Source organism: Lacerta agilis, chromosome 8, assembly GCF_009819535.1.
Source record: "Lacerta agilis isolate rLacAgi1 chromosome 8, rLacAgi1.pri, whole genome shotgun sequence".
NCBI lineage: Eukaryota > Metazoa > Chordata > Lepidosauria > Squamata > Lacertidae > Lacerta > Lacerta agilis.
Genome location: NC_046319.1, coordinates 65,619,944 through 65,634,132, shown reverse-complemented (window position 1 = coordinate 65,634,132; position 14,189 = coordinate 65,619,944). Strand labels below are relative to the sequence as shown.

Genomic DNA, 14,189 nt, shown 5'->3' with positions numbered 1-14,189 from the left:
TATTAAGATTAAAACGTAAACTACAAAATCAATTACTCTGATTTATTAGCACTCATTTATTAGCAACCCATAATCTGATCCCAATTTTTGGGATTTTTCTTCTGGAAACATTCAGAACCAATCAAATGGTTTCTAATGGTTCTTTGTGTGTGTCCCCTTCTTCTGTATGGGTGTCTTTTGACCAGAGCTTTCCAACTGTGTGTCGCGACATGTTAGTGTATTGGCTGCAGGGTGTAGGTGTGTCGCACCAACATTCCCTGCGCTCCTCCCCAGGGCTGGAAAGGGGTTAGTTTAACCAATGGTTTACAAGCAAAGCTGAATTACTGTGTCACAAAATGATGCATGTCTAAAAAGTTTGTCAATGACATGAAAAGTTTGAAAAGCTCTGCTTTTGACTGTGCTACTGCCATTATCAAAACTGCCCTGAATACTGTTGAGTTATTGCTTAAAGCCAACGTTGTTAGCCATCTGGGCCACACTGCAGAAAAGTGGGAGTATTGATGCTTTTTTAATAAAGAAATATTAGAAATTAATAATAATGAGGATTTTAAGTTCACAATGTTGTCATAGGTGGAAGGCAGCTTTCAACTGCAAAGCAGTCATTGCAAAACATTGCCCCGGTTCTATTAACTATTACTCAACCCCCAATTACACATGGCAATCCAACATCATGAATAAGACCATTTGTCAGAGTCCGTCCACCCACCTTTTCCTGGGTCGGGTGCTTCCTCAAACACACACATCACTATTTTCAATTTCGTCTCAAAAACAGCTGGTGCATTCTTGCAAATGGATATTTCATAGTGCAGAAATATAGGGGGCCTATGGGGAAAATATACAAGGGACACGCCCTCCTTTGTTCAGGAGTTTCAGTGTCTCAGCACAGTTGCTCATTACAGAAACTTCACAGGTTCCTCCACATTTTCAAGCTACTCTGTCATGCATTGCGTGACTAAGTCCATGATGCTGTGTAGATGCACACTTACTAAAGAAAAAGCCCCACAGCACCCAGTGGCCCTTCTGAGTAGGCACACGCAGGTAAGGCTTCGCAGCTGTACTCAAATATAATACTGTTGCAAAAGCCCAGTGCCTGCCTCTCTCTCTCTCTCTCTGCCAAGCAGTGGCAAGAGCGCATGAGGTCACAGGCACACAGACAGGTCTGTGTCTGTTTGGAGCAGACCCATGAGCCGCCCGCTCGGCAAGCAGCGCAGCACGAGCGGCACCGGAAATTGCATCTGCGCATGCGCAGATACTGGAAATCGCGTCTGCGCATGTCCAGATGCCAAAAATCGCTTCTACGCATGTCCAGACGCTGAAAATCGCTTCTGCGCAGGTGCAATTTTCGGCATCACAGACATGCACAGACGCAATTTCCGGCATTGTGCTGCGCATGTCCTGCCCACGGATGCTCTCTGTGGGCTTGATCCGGCCCATGGCCGAATAACCTTGCCGGCACCTTGTTTGGAGAATGGAAGACACAGTGGAGACTGCCGTGCTTTAAGAAATATGGTTTATTCACCTATTTACACCTTCAGTATGCATGAAGGGGGTCCAGATCCTATGCCATAGTCATTCCAAGAGGCAGCAGCATAAGCTGCCTGCAGCAAGCACACTCCAAAGATGGATCTCACCCTCACTTCCTCCTGTCTCCCAGAAAACCCTGCTTCCAAACTCCCTTTTCCTGCCCCCTCAAGCACATACCCCATCACCTTGGTAATATCTCACCCCCCTCTCCTCTATAGTCCATCATTGTTCCCTTAATGATCCTACCTTGACCATGCTGGTTTGCATAAGCAAGCCTAGGAATTTCCTGAATTCCCTGTCTGCAACATGTCCCAATTAATCAAAATCCTAATGTTTATTAATTTTACCTACTTCTATTATACCACATACACATAGACTTGAAAATACTACCAAATGTGTGCCTCCTTACCGGAAAGTGAATTCCACCAGGAACTTTGTCTATGAAAAGGCTCTGGGTTCAGTTCCAGGTATCTCCAGGGCAGGGTAGGGAGGGACCCCAGTCTGGACCCTTGAAGAACTGCAACCCATCAGGCTACACCAGCTGTTCCCCAACCTGGTGCCCTCCAAATGCTGTTGGATTCCAACTCCGATCAGCCCCAGCTAGGATGCCCAGCGGTCAGGGATGATAAAAGCAGGAGTTCAACAACATCTGGAGAGCAACATGCTAGGCGACCTAATCAAGCTGGATGGAATGATGGCCTGGCTTGCTATAAAGGCAGTTTCTGCTACTCCTACAAGTAAAGATTCAAATAGGCCTTCTCCCGAGTAGCTATAGAATGCAGCCTCAAACATTTTACTTAGAAGTTGCTGCATTCACATAGATAATCTGAACTGGCCAAATATCAGTTAGATTGACAGTCACTTGAGATTGGAAGGCCCTATTGGGGACGACAGGGGACAAGATGGTCGGACAGTGTTCTTGAAGCTACCAACATGAGTCTGACCAAACTGTGGGAAGTAGTGGAAGACAGGAGTGCCTGGCGTGCTCTGGTCCATGGGGTCACGAAGAGTCAGACATGACTAAACGACTAAACAATGACGATTGGGCGGGACAATTAGTTACACACCATAGTTCATTTGGTTCAATATTTTGGCCTATTTAACCATATTTTTTTATAAGTTTCCTGTGGTTTTATCTGTTTGTTTGCTTGTTTCCAATCTGGCTGCTGAATAACACTGGTTCATTGTTATTCTTCTGCATAAACTGGTCCTATTTAAGCTTTTCACCCAATCAATCAATTCATTAAGGTGAATTACCAGCCAAGATTAATTCTGTACAAGGAAAGAGGACAATCATTCAGAAGCAAGGAGCACACTTTGTTTACAGACGAGGTATGTGTATGTCCTAGCGGGCATCAAGAAATGAGGCATACCCTGCTGACCAAAATTGTTGGCAGAAAACTTTTTAACCCTGTCCTGAAGATCTGCTAGCTGGGGAGCTGTTAGATCCATTGTTTAGCTGTTAAAAAAGAAAAAAAGAAAAAGATTGTAAAATGGCAAAAGTTTGCAAACTAACCGGAAGAACCTTTTTTTCTTCATGTTGGAACTATGACTATATATTACTGCAGTGTGGGAGAATTTGAGGAGTTTCTTCAAACTTCTTCTTGCGACCAAGGGAAAATGAAGAACAGCTGCTGCCTGTGTTAGGTTCTGAGGGGGTTTAACCTTTCCCAGAAAGCCTGTTGATTTTGATTTCAGACAAGTTGAAACAATGAGGGGGCAAGAGCGAACCGGGAGGTGAACCGAAGTGGCAGCGAAGACGATACAAGGTGGAAGAAAGTGAGCAGACCAAAGGGGAATGTGAGAGGGAGGCAGAAAGGCAACACCAGCAGGTGAGAAGAAAGAAAGGGTAGAAACGTTTGAGACGGTAAGGAGAAGGTGGGAAAAGGCATGAGAAGGGAGAAAGAAGCAACATAGCTGGTGGCAGAAAGTATTGTGGGTAAAGGTGAGAAAGTGGAAGCAGGTAAAGGACTGAGAGGGTGTGGAGGAGACAGAGAGAAGGTGAAAGGCGAGAGGAGAAAAAACAAAGGCAAGACAGGTGATGGAGGACAAAAAGCGAAAGAAGGTAGGGGGGGAAGGCAGTTGCTGGTTACACAGAAAGAACAGTGGCTGTGAAAGTTGTGGAAAGGGATAGATGAGGCAGTCCAAGTGGTTTTGCCACTGGAGGCAAAACTCCCCACCACCCCAGAGCAGATCTGGGGGCTCTCCCCATGCAGTCATGCCCACAATGCTACCAGCCCCCACCCCTGAGACTACACTCTCACCCGTGGCTGCACCTATGTTGCCGCCCTGGCGTAACGGTGAGGGCGCAGTTGTGAGGACAAGGGTGCTGTGGCAGCAGCAGCAGTGGCATGAACGAAGCCGCCGCAGGGCTATCAGCAGCACCATGGTAGGGGCAGGGAGAGTGTTGGAACTGCCTCCCAAGGCAAATGGCTTCGCCTTGTGATGTAAAGGCTTCTTTGCTAACAAAACACAAGCACCGGTGGTGATGTTGACTTCCCCTCTTCCTCAACAGCAACCACAAGCTTCGTTGGAAAGAAGAAGCAAAAAAAACCCCACCAAGAATCAAAAGAGGGTGCAGCTACTAAAATGGCTCAAAATTCTGACCGACAATACAGGAAATACAGTGGTACCTCGACTTACGAATTTAATCCGTTCCGAATACACATTTGTAGATCGAAAAATTTGTATGTCGAAAAAAGCGATTCCCCATAGGAATGCATTGGAAACGAAAAATTCAGAAAAATTTGTAAGTCAAGTAAACCGCTTCTAAAATTCGTAAGTCGAGTAAACCCCATCTAAAACTGCCAACGGATGTCCTTCGGATGTCGAAAAATTCGTAGGCGTGCGGGCACTTTTTTCATTCGTAAGTTGAAAAATTCGTATGTTGAGTAATTCGTAAGTCGAGGTACCACTGTATTGGTTCACTTGTACTGGGGGAGGGGGAATAGTATGCCAACATGTGATATGTGGTGAAACGCCATCATGCAGTAAATCGAAAATGTGGAAGTGGGCTCCAAGTTCCTGTTTGGTAGTTTGAGATGGGTCTTAGGACTAGCTGAAGACCACTGGTGTGCACCAACTGGCAGCAGATCTCCAGGATTTCCAACAGTTTTTTTCTGCCAGAACAAGCTGCAAATGCTGGGGATTGAACCTGGAACCTTTGCATGCACGCCAAATGCTCTACCACTAAGCTACTATTGCCCTTCTCCACTTGCAGCCTCCTTAATCTATATCCACCCCACCACATCTTGTTTTTCATTGCCGTTCCTTGCTTTGGGAACACTTTTTTATCTAAAGGATGCTTGGAAATTTCCCCCCAAAAAAGAGAAAATAAAAATTACGGGTAACACTAAAGAGATGGATTTTCTACATTTTTTATTTTAGCTTGTGGGTAAATTTAAGCATGCAACAAACTTGATTGGCTTCAAAGGAAATTTTCTGTGGCCACCAGGCTAATCTTCCTCCACATGTAATCAGCATCAATCACAAGCTTGTATCTGAAGCTACAAAAGTTGCTGTGAAAAATTTAATGATAATAGCAGCAGCAGCAGCAGCAGCCATTGTGTACATGGGGCCTAACAGAGTGGCATGGGCAACATAGAAAGATCTCCGCTCCCTAAGAACTTACAACCTAGGACACATAAATCGGCCTCTACTGCATGTATACATGCACCCAAAGAACTACAAAAATGCAATAGGTTTCACACTGCAATTACTGTCACTACCAATAAAATCTGTTCCATGTAGTTCCAAGGACCACCAGTGGTCGATGAGCTTCATTCAGGTGGTCCATGTCAAGTGTATGGATATGTGGCAGAAGACAAGAGACTGCAACATCCATCACACAATCCATTGTATAAATTTTGCATTGTATTTTTATTGCTTCTTTCATTTCTTGTACAGTATTGCACTTCATTGTACAGTGGTACCTCGACTTACGAATTACTCGACATACGAATTTTTCAAATTAAGAATGAAAAAAGTGCCCGCATGCCTACGAATTTTTCGACATCCGAAGGACATCTGTTGGCGGTTTTAGATGGGGTTTACTCGACTTACGAATTTTAGAAGTGGTTTACTCGACTTACGAATTTTTCTGAATTTTTCGTTTCCAATGCATTCCTATGGGGAAATCACTTTTTTCGACTTACGAATTTTTGGACCTACGAATGTGCATTCGGAACGGATTAAATTCGTAAGTCGAGGTACCACTGTATTACAATTCAGACTGCAATACACAAGACATAAGAAATAAGAACAAAAACAGATTCCTGGCAACAGTAAAAATTCTTCAATTTAGGAAGAATGTCAACTTTATTTTTAGTGACCTGTGAGTTAAATGCTTCTCAAATATTGATGCTAAAAGCACAATCCTGTATATGTCTACTCAAAAGTTGGAAGATAAGTTAGACTGTAGATTTAGAGTTTGGTTAAGTGTTACGATAATAGAAAAAGTTAGTGATTAGGATATTTAGCAAAATTAAGGTTTTTAAGATGTAAAGAAATTACTAAAGATGATAGACAAGGAACGCAGGAAGGGGAGATGAGAAGAAGTCAATATACAATGTAAAGGAGAGAAGTGATTGAATAATTCTTTTTAATTTTTATTATAGATCTCTTTATTGTTGTATTGTTTTGTATTTGTTTGTTTTTGTTGTTTGTTGTTTTTATAAAATTTAATAAAAATATTTTTATTTTAAAAAATCAAAAGTAGGTGCACTGAATTCAATTAGGCCTAACTCCACATAAGTAGGGAGGCGTTGTGGTTCTTGGTTGTTACTGTTATATATTTTAGTGTTTTTATATTGTAAACCACCCTTGATCATCAGATGAAGAGCGGTACACAATTTTAATTAATAATAATAATGTATAGAATTGCAGCCCAAATGTGCAAACACACACACAAGCAACCCTGTCTAATTGTTACATTATGCATTATTGCTCCCTCCCAGCAACACCCTTGGTTTTACCTTCCTGGGCGTGGGTGGGTCAAAACAAAACAGCAACATTGCAGGAAGGTGTGCGCGCACACACAAACTGCATGACAAGAGATCAATTATTACATAAATGTTGTTCCTGGAGGAGGAAGCTATCCAGCCTTGGAGAGTGCAAGATGCAAAACCTTTCACGTGAACCAGTCTTTCAGACTTGCATTTAAACCCCTAACTGCAACAAGGGAGCATAAAGATTTTTCATTATCACCCATGTCATTTTTCTCCTCCTCTCTTTAGAGTGCAGGTGGGGGACCTACAGCCTTCCAGATGTTGGCGGACTCCATCTGCCATCAGCCCAAGGCAGGGGAAGGGCTACGTCTCTAGAGCGAAGAAGCTGCCCTGCTTACAGAAGGTCCCAGGTTCAATTTCCCCAGCATCTCCTAGTAGACCTTGGAACATCCCCCTGCCTGAAACCCTGGACAGTCTCTGCCAGTCAGTGTAGACAATACCAAGCTAGATGGACTAATGGTCTGACACAGTGCAAGGTGCTTGCTATGTCCCAATGGCCAAGGATAATGGGGAGTTCTAGTCCAGAAAGCACATGGAGGGACACAGGTTTCTCACCTCTGCTTTCAATGGACCTGATGCAGAAAGGTCCCCAAATGGTTTAAGGTGGATCTTGGATCTTAAAGCTTGAAGACTTTACTTCAAAATCCACACTACTCATATGGATAAAGGAAACAACTTCCTTTGCATCTGATCACACTTTCTCTTTCTGCACATTTATTTTACAGCATTGACAACATGCCACCCCATAACATAATGCAGCTTACATGAAATAATTCTAAGGACAAATTTATATACACAATAACACAGAGAACCATAACATCAAAAGCAACTTAAGTGTCTGTCTGTCTTTTTTTTTAAAAAGCAAACACAAGAATATGAAAGACAGGAAACTGGTGGTATGGACTACGGGTGTGCAACTACTTGCAGTAGTCAAGCCACAACTTGAGTGTGATTCTTCAGCTATCAGGTGAGGAACATAGGAAGACTGCTGGATCCTGCCAGTGGCCCATCTAGTCCAGCATCCTGTTCTCAACCAGATGGGAAACCTTCAATCAGGATTTGAGACCAAGACCACCCTCCCCTCCTGTGGTTTTAGTATTCAGAAGTATTACTGCCTTCAACTGTGAAGGCAGAGCATAGACATCGTGGCAAGTAGCCATCAATAATAGCCTTCTCCACAAATCTGTCCAGTGCTCTTTGAATGCCATCTAGGTTGGTAGCCATCGCTGCCTTTGGGATCGCTGGAAGAAACAAAACTTCGGTCCGCAATCCTAACCCCCATTTACCTGGCAGAAAGCCCTACTGAATTCAACAGGACTTCTATCCGAGGAAACATGCTTAGGAGTGGCTGTGATCCTCTCACTGCTTGCTCTTGAGCAAGCGCCATTGAAATCTACAGAGTTTACTCCCAACCAGAGAGACATACTGTATGTTTATTTCTGATGCCTGCTAAAAACACGATAGTTCAGACCAGCTTGCGCAGATGCTTAGAAAGTTGAGGCAATTTTAATCTCTTTTAGCATTTCAACTTTTGTGGGCTTTTAAGCGCAGCTGTAATTTTACCTCGATTCCCTTGTTTTACTTGTTTGTAAACAGCTTGGAGGGTTTTTTTTTTTTCTTTTCTTTTCCCAACCAAGCGGTGCACAAACTTTATGAAATAAACGAACAGGATTGCACTGCTTGAGTATGCCCAGGATTTCAAAAGACCTGCCGCTACTTTGAGGAAACGCTTTCCAAGAGGAAGTAAAGACGGGAGCGTGATCGTCAGTCTGTACCGGCAGAGTTATGATTCTCATCAGAATAATAAAGAAATAGAATGACAAGAAATATATACTATAAAATCCACAATTTGGGGAGTGGGGACGGAAGAGGCAGGCAATGCGTAAAAGGGAGAGCGATTTTTTTTTAAGGCGAACAAAGAAAGCCTTGCCCAGTTGAGCGAGCAGACGCTGAACAAAATGGGACTTGTGTCTCCCAAGAAAAGCAGAGCTGGGCTGTCAACCCCCCAATCCGGCTCCGGCTCAGCCCTTATTCCACTAAAAGCAGCCATCGAAGCAGAAATAAGAGGAGAAGGCACGCCTGACCCAACCCAAGAGCCCCGGGAACGATTAGTTTCCCCACCCCACCCCTCTGAGAATTTTCTTCTTCTTCTTCTTATAAATCTATATACAGTATTTAAAGAAGTTGCAAAGGCACTCACGCAGCTCAGCAAAGAGCAGACTCCGAGGCACGCTCCCATGACGCCGCTGGCCCCCGAAACGCAACTCGTCCGGTGCAGATCCCGACAAAGTTGCTCCTCGTCTCGACCTCCCCGGACTACCTGCCGAAGCCGCTCGGGGTTCCTCGGCACGTTCCGGCTCTTGCCCACCCCTTCGGCTCTTTCCGCCCACGCTCGGGAACGCCTCGCCGTAGCCGCGCCCCCTCCCGAGTCGGTGGGGCGGGGCTTGGCAGTCGCTGAGCGAGCGCACCTGGGACGCGCCAGACGCCGGGCAGCAGGAGGAGCCTCGCAGTCGCGGCAGGTGCGTCGAAGCGCCGGGGCGGAAGGGGGAGAGGCTGCCGGCCTTTGGAGCAGCAGCGCTGCGCTGCGTCGCGCACGGGTGATTCCTCACAATGCTCGGAATCGGGATCTGCCCAGCCCTGCAGGAGCAGCTGACCCCGCCACTCAGCTGGGGTGGTGACGTCATTGCTGTCGCCTTGTGGTCGAGGTGGCTGGATCCGTATGACGTCATCTTACCAGGTGTGCCGCTTGGCCCCTGCACCGGGATAGCGCCCAGCCACGTGCAGCCCAACAGCCCACACCCGGGGAGGTCTTTTCCATGTTCCTTCTAGGGCTGACCCCTTGATTCAAGAAGTCCACATTGACGAGGCTGCATCGACGGATTTTATTTTATTGTGTGGTTATGAAGAACATAGGAAGCAGCCTTATCTATGGGCGTGGGCATCAAGTACATAAATAAAATACTTAATTGAAAGTAGAAATTGTAGAAAGATTTTGACAGGTTTTTCTTGGGGTCAAAAGAAAGCAATATAAACAACTGTTGTTGAGACATTAAATTCTGAATATGGACGATGACAGGTGGATGTCCTGCCCCACCCCCACACCCCACACCCCGCAATATGAATCCTAGCTGTCCCCGTGGCCTTATACAGAGACATGCCATTCATTCATCCAGCTCAGCATTGCTGACACTGGCTGGCAGAGGCTTTCTGGGGTTTTCAGGCAGAAGACATTCCCAGCCCCACCTGCAGATGCAGAAGACTGAATCTGGGACCTGATATTAAGCCACAGCCCTTCCTCCCTAGACATGAATCAAATCTGCATATGGGAAGAGGAAAAAGTTCCAAAGAGAGCAGCATGCTTCTTTTGGTTTTGAATAATGCCCACATAAGTTGAGGGCACAGGTGTTTGTTCAAAAGTTGCACTTCTTCCTAGTGGCACTTCTCCTCTCTGCAGTTTTTATAATATGTCCCCCCCCTCTTTTTAACCATTCAGGAGGCACCTTGTCAGTCGATCAGTAGGTTAATCTGAATGCCATATTTGGGGGTCCTCTCCAAGCCTGTGATTTTATATTCGTAGGATGGGATTCTGGAGAGAGGGAGGGAGACAAGTGGTCAATCCAGTCTCTAGCCAAGTGTTAAGTATCCCTTTGCATGAGTACAGGGATGGTTGCCACAGAAATTACAAGCTAGAGGGGCTTCAGGAAGGTGAGCTAAAAGGGGGACAGGAACTAGAGAACAATAGACCTGTGGTCAGTGTTGTCCTGAACTGGGAAGAGACCGAGAAGCATGACTTGCTTTCTGTGCTGGATCCAAAGATGTGGCTTGCAGTAGGGAGCAAGACCGCTAGGAGAGTTGATGCCACGAGCCCTCCTGTCTTCTGTTCAGCCTGTATATGGCATGGCATGGAGAACACAGCTAGAGAAAAGTTTTATACTCCTTGAATAACACTAGACTTCATGGACATCCAAGGGAGCTGAACGCTGGAAGATGCAGGACAGATAAAATCAAGTACGGTACCTTCTGCAGAGCATAGTTAAATGATGGCACTCACTCCCACAGGAAACAGCGATGGCCACCAACTTGGATCACTTTAAAAGAGGACACGGCCATTCAATGAGGATAAGGCTATCAATGGCTACTTGCTGCTATGACCATATTCCACCTCCACTGTAAGAGGCAGCATGACTCTTAATACCAGTTGCTGAGAATCACAGGTGGGCAGAGTGCTGTTGAGCTCAGGCCCTGCTTATGTGCTTCCCATAGGTTGTCCACTGTGAGAACAGGATGCTGGAATAGGTGGACTATTGGCCTGATCCAGCAGGCTGCTTTTATGTTTTCATGTTCTCAGCCGATAGCTCAGTTGGTTAGAGCATGGTGCTGATATTGCCAAGGTTGCAGGTTCAATACCCATATGGGACAGCTGCATATTCCTACATTATAGGGAGTTGGATAAGGTGATCCTCAGGGTCCCTCCCCACTCTACAATCTATGATTCAGTGTTGATCTTCTATAACTCAGCATGGAGGAGGATAGGCAGGAGACTGGGATTGGTTGGCTCTGCCCGTCATTGGCTCTGACTCCACCTACTGTTGACCTCTTTGCCTTCTGCCCTACCAGCCACAATAGGCACCAACCATCACTGCACTACACTGGTTGCAGAGCCATGGGATTAGGCACTTTCTATTGCATCGCCCCCACCCCCAGTGTGTTGTAATAAAGGGGGAGGCTTACAGCATTGAACTGGAATAGATCTGGCAGTAACCAAATGAAAGGCAGAATCTCAGGCTGGGTATGCTGAGAGAGAAAAGTGAGAGTTTAAGTCAATGCAAGATGTAAACAAAAGCATAGAAAAAGGATGCCATTGACTCTGATGGTGGTCCTCGTCTCGCCTCCTGCACAGAGTTGTTTCCCTGCCCCACCTCCCATCACGTCCCAAAGGGAGATTGTTTCCAGTGTTGATCCAACGCAGCCCCAAAACAGCCAAGCTGCTAAGTGAATTCTGCTTAGCTGCTGGGGTCTATATTTAGATCCCTGTGAAAGGGGTTAGCGAGTTGCCTGGAGCCAGCAGAGCTTCTAAGGATGTCAGTGTAACAGCAGTTAGGGATGAAAAATAACCAGGAGCTTTAAGTAAATCCTTGGACTGAGCAGGGCTGGGGGAGGGAGCAGCAGAGAGAGTGAAAGCAGCCTCTGATTACAGATGGGAACTTCGCTGGAGCTTCGCCTGCGAATTGGCACCTCCTCTGTGCTGGAAAAGAGGGCAGCGCGCCACATAATTTCATGGCTAGATCTGTAGGTGGTGGGTGCTGGCAGATGGGGGGAGCAGTGTGCAGAAAGAGAGCTCCAGCAAGCCCCCATCCTGTTACCCCGCTCAGTTGCACGTTTTCTCTTTAGATAAGATTTTATATGGCTTTTGCCTGGTTTTATCTTGTTGTATGGCTGACTTTGATGCCGACAGCTAGAGATAAATCTGATTAAGTGGCATGTGCATTGCCTAAATAAATAAAACAGCTGAAAGTGCTAAGATTGGTTGGTACTGCCTGTCGTTGGCTCTGACTCCCCTGCTGTTGGTTCTTTCTGCCTTTGCCCTACGAGTCCCAAAGGGCACCAACCACAACTGCTCAAACTGAACCCCACTATTACAGTTGTCAAGAAAAAAGAATGCTCTCCAGGTCTTAGGCTGCTCCCTGTGATTAGCAGTGGGAGGGCTACTGTGATCTAGCCTTGAGGCATGGAATAGAGAGACCTAGGTTCAGGTTCCATTCGGCACCGAAGGTCACTATATGTCTGGCCTGTGTGTCACAGCGTGTCAGGCAAGGAATGTCCAGAGTGAGGAGTTAGGTATTCATTGACAAAAGTACACTTGTGTAAGTTATGGAAAGTCATGTCTACCAATCCAATGTCCCTTCAGCTACCCATAGATGAGAACTGATGAGACATTTGCTGCAACAGAGAGGCCCTGCCCCTGACCTCAGCTTATGTATCTCCCTCACCCAAGCTACACACGAGTAGGTGAAGACCCTGTGTGCAATCTGCTTCTGCTCCTCTCTCTTCCATCTTTGCCCTGGTCCTGGGAGGCAGGGGTGGAAGGAGGAGGTGTGAAAGCCCTGATCCTACACCAGCCTGACTTCTCTCTTTCCTCTCTCGTCTACACCTGTTCTCTCCAGTTCTGCAGCTTCTCCTGCCTCTGCCTCTTGTCTCCTTGCAGTTACAGATCACTGATCCTTCTTCTTCCAAGGCAGTCTTCCAACCCCATTTCTCCCAGTGCCCACATATCAGTATCCCCACCACTGCTCAGTGTCCAGTCAGTCCCTGCACATCCTACATCTTAGCTTAGCCTGCTTAACAGGGGTTGTTGTGAGAAGACCGTGCGCAGATGGTACCATGCATGCCACCTTGAGTTAATCATAGAATGTGCAGAGTTGGAAGGGGCCTCCAGAGTCACCTAGTCCAACCCCCTGCGATGCAGGAATCTCAGCTAAAGCATCCATGACAGAGGGCCATCCAACCTCTGCCTAAAAACCTGCAATGATCTTTTTAGGAAGGGCAGGAAGAGTAGTAAGAAATGGCACTACCATCAGATTCCAGGGATGGAGAAGGATTAAATCCTATTTGGAAAAGTGAATCCATTGGGATGCATCTGAAGTTGTATTTGTTTTCTGTTTTTAATGTTCTCATTTTTATAATAATTAAAATACATGCCACAGCTCCTACCACTGTCAATACTATATATAGCCGGTGTGAATTAACACATAAAAATGCAAGAACAGAGAGACCAAGGAAAGAAATAGCACAATTCCACCACCGAAGCAACAGACCAGGCTTGGGACCACATGGTCCTCTAGGTCATGTTGGACTACAACTCCCATCATCCCTGGCTGCTGATTAGGTTGGCTGGGGCTGATGGGAATTGGAGTCATCTGGAGTGCCACAGCTTCCCTACTCCTGCAATAGACCAAAAGACTAACAAGCTGAAAAGTACTACAACAGATAAACCTCCATAATGCTCAACCTGCATTGACATCCAGTGTTTTAAAAAAATGGTATTTTCTTAATGCAGGGAGCCTTATATCCAGTACCATAAATGGCCCTCCAGGCCTTTCTATCTGACCCTCAGGACTCTCCGCAGACTGTGCCTTTTCTCCTACCAGCCGTGATCCACAGCCTCCTCCAGTTCTTTAGCCTGGCTGGCACATGCCCTTGAACTGTACAAAAGACTGTGTGCTGGGATATGTGTGCAGAACCCTCCAATTCTGAATGGCTGGACTCCTGAACAAAGATAAGGGGCACAGACATGTGGCCCTTGGAGGGTTGCTCACAAAGGATTGCAGCCCTCAGGATGAATCTTGAACAGCAACCATTTCAATACAGGACCTTGCAAGATCACCTTCTAAAGAACATCAACACCAACAAGCCTGACTAGAAGCAAGCATTAGATTATGGAGTTTCTACCGCACAGGATGGGGCCTTCCTGTTGTTAGCACTAGGAAAGGCTTTTATCTGTGAAAAGGAACAGCCTAAAAGTGTACCTGGAAGGGATGGGGCTATAGGACCAGCTATGCACTCCTTTTATTTCAGCTTAGATCGTGCTGGAACAAGGCCTTTTCTGACCATTGCCTCTCTCTGGCCTCACACTAGCAACCTGGCTGGACAGCTCTTAAC

General features: G+C 46.0%; 1 protein-coding gene across 1 annotated transcript in view; it reads right to left on the bottom strand.

Annotated features, from left to right (window-relative positions):
- Window positions 1–8,877, bottom strand: part of SERINC2 (serine incorporator 2) — a 30,124-nt gene extending 21,247 nt beyond the window's left edge. Inside the window, exon 1 of the mRNA XM_033158016.1 lies at window positions 8,731–8,877. Within this exon, the coding sequence (XP_033013907.1) occupies window positions 8,731–8,769 (39 nt within the window). The 5' untranslated portion in view covers window positions 8,770–8,877. The remainder of the gene's footprint in view (window positions 1–8,730) is intronic.
- Between the last annotated feature and the right edge of the window lie 5,312 nt (window positions 8,878–14,189).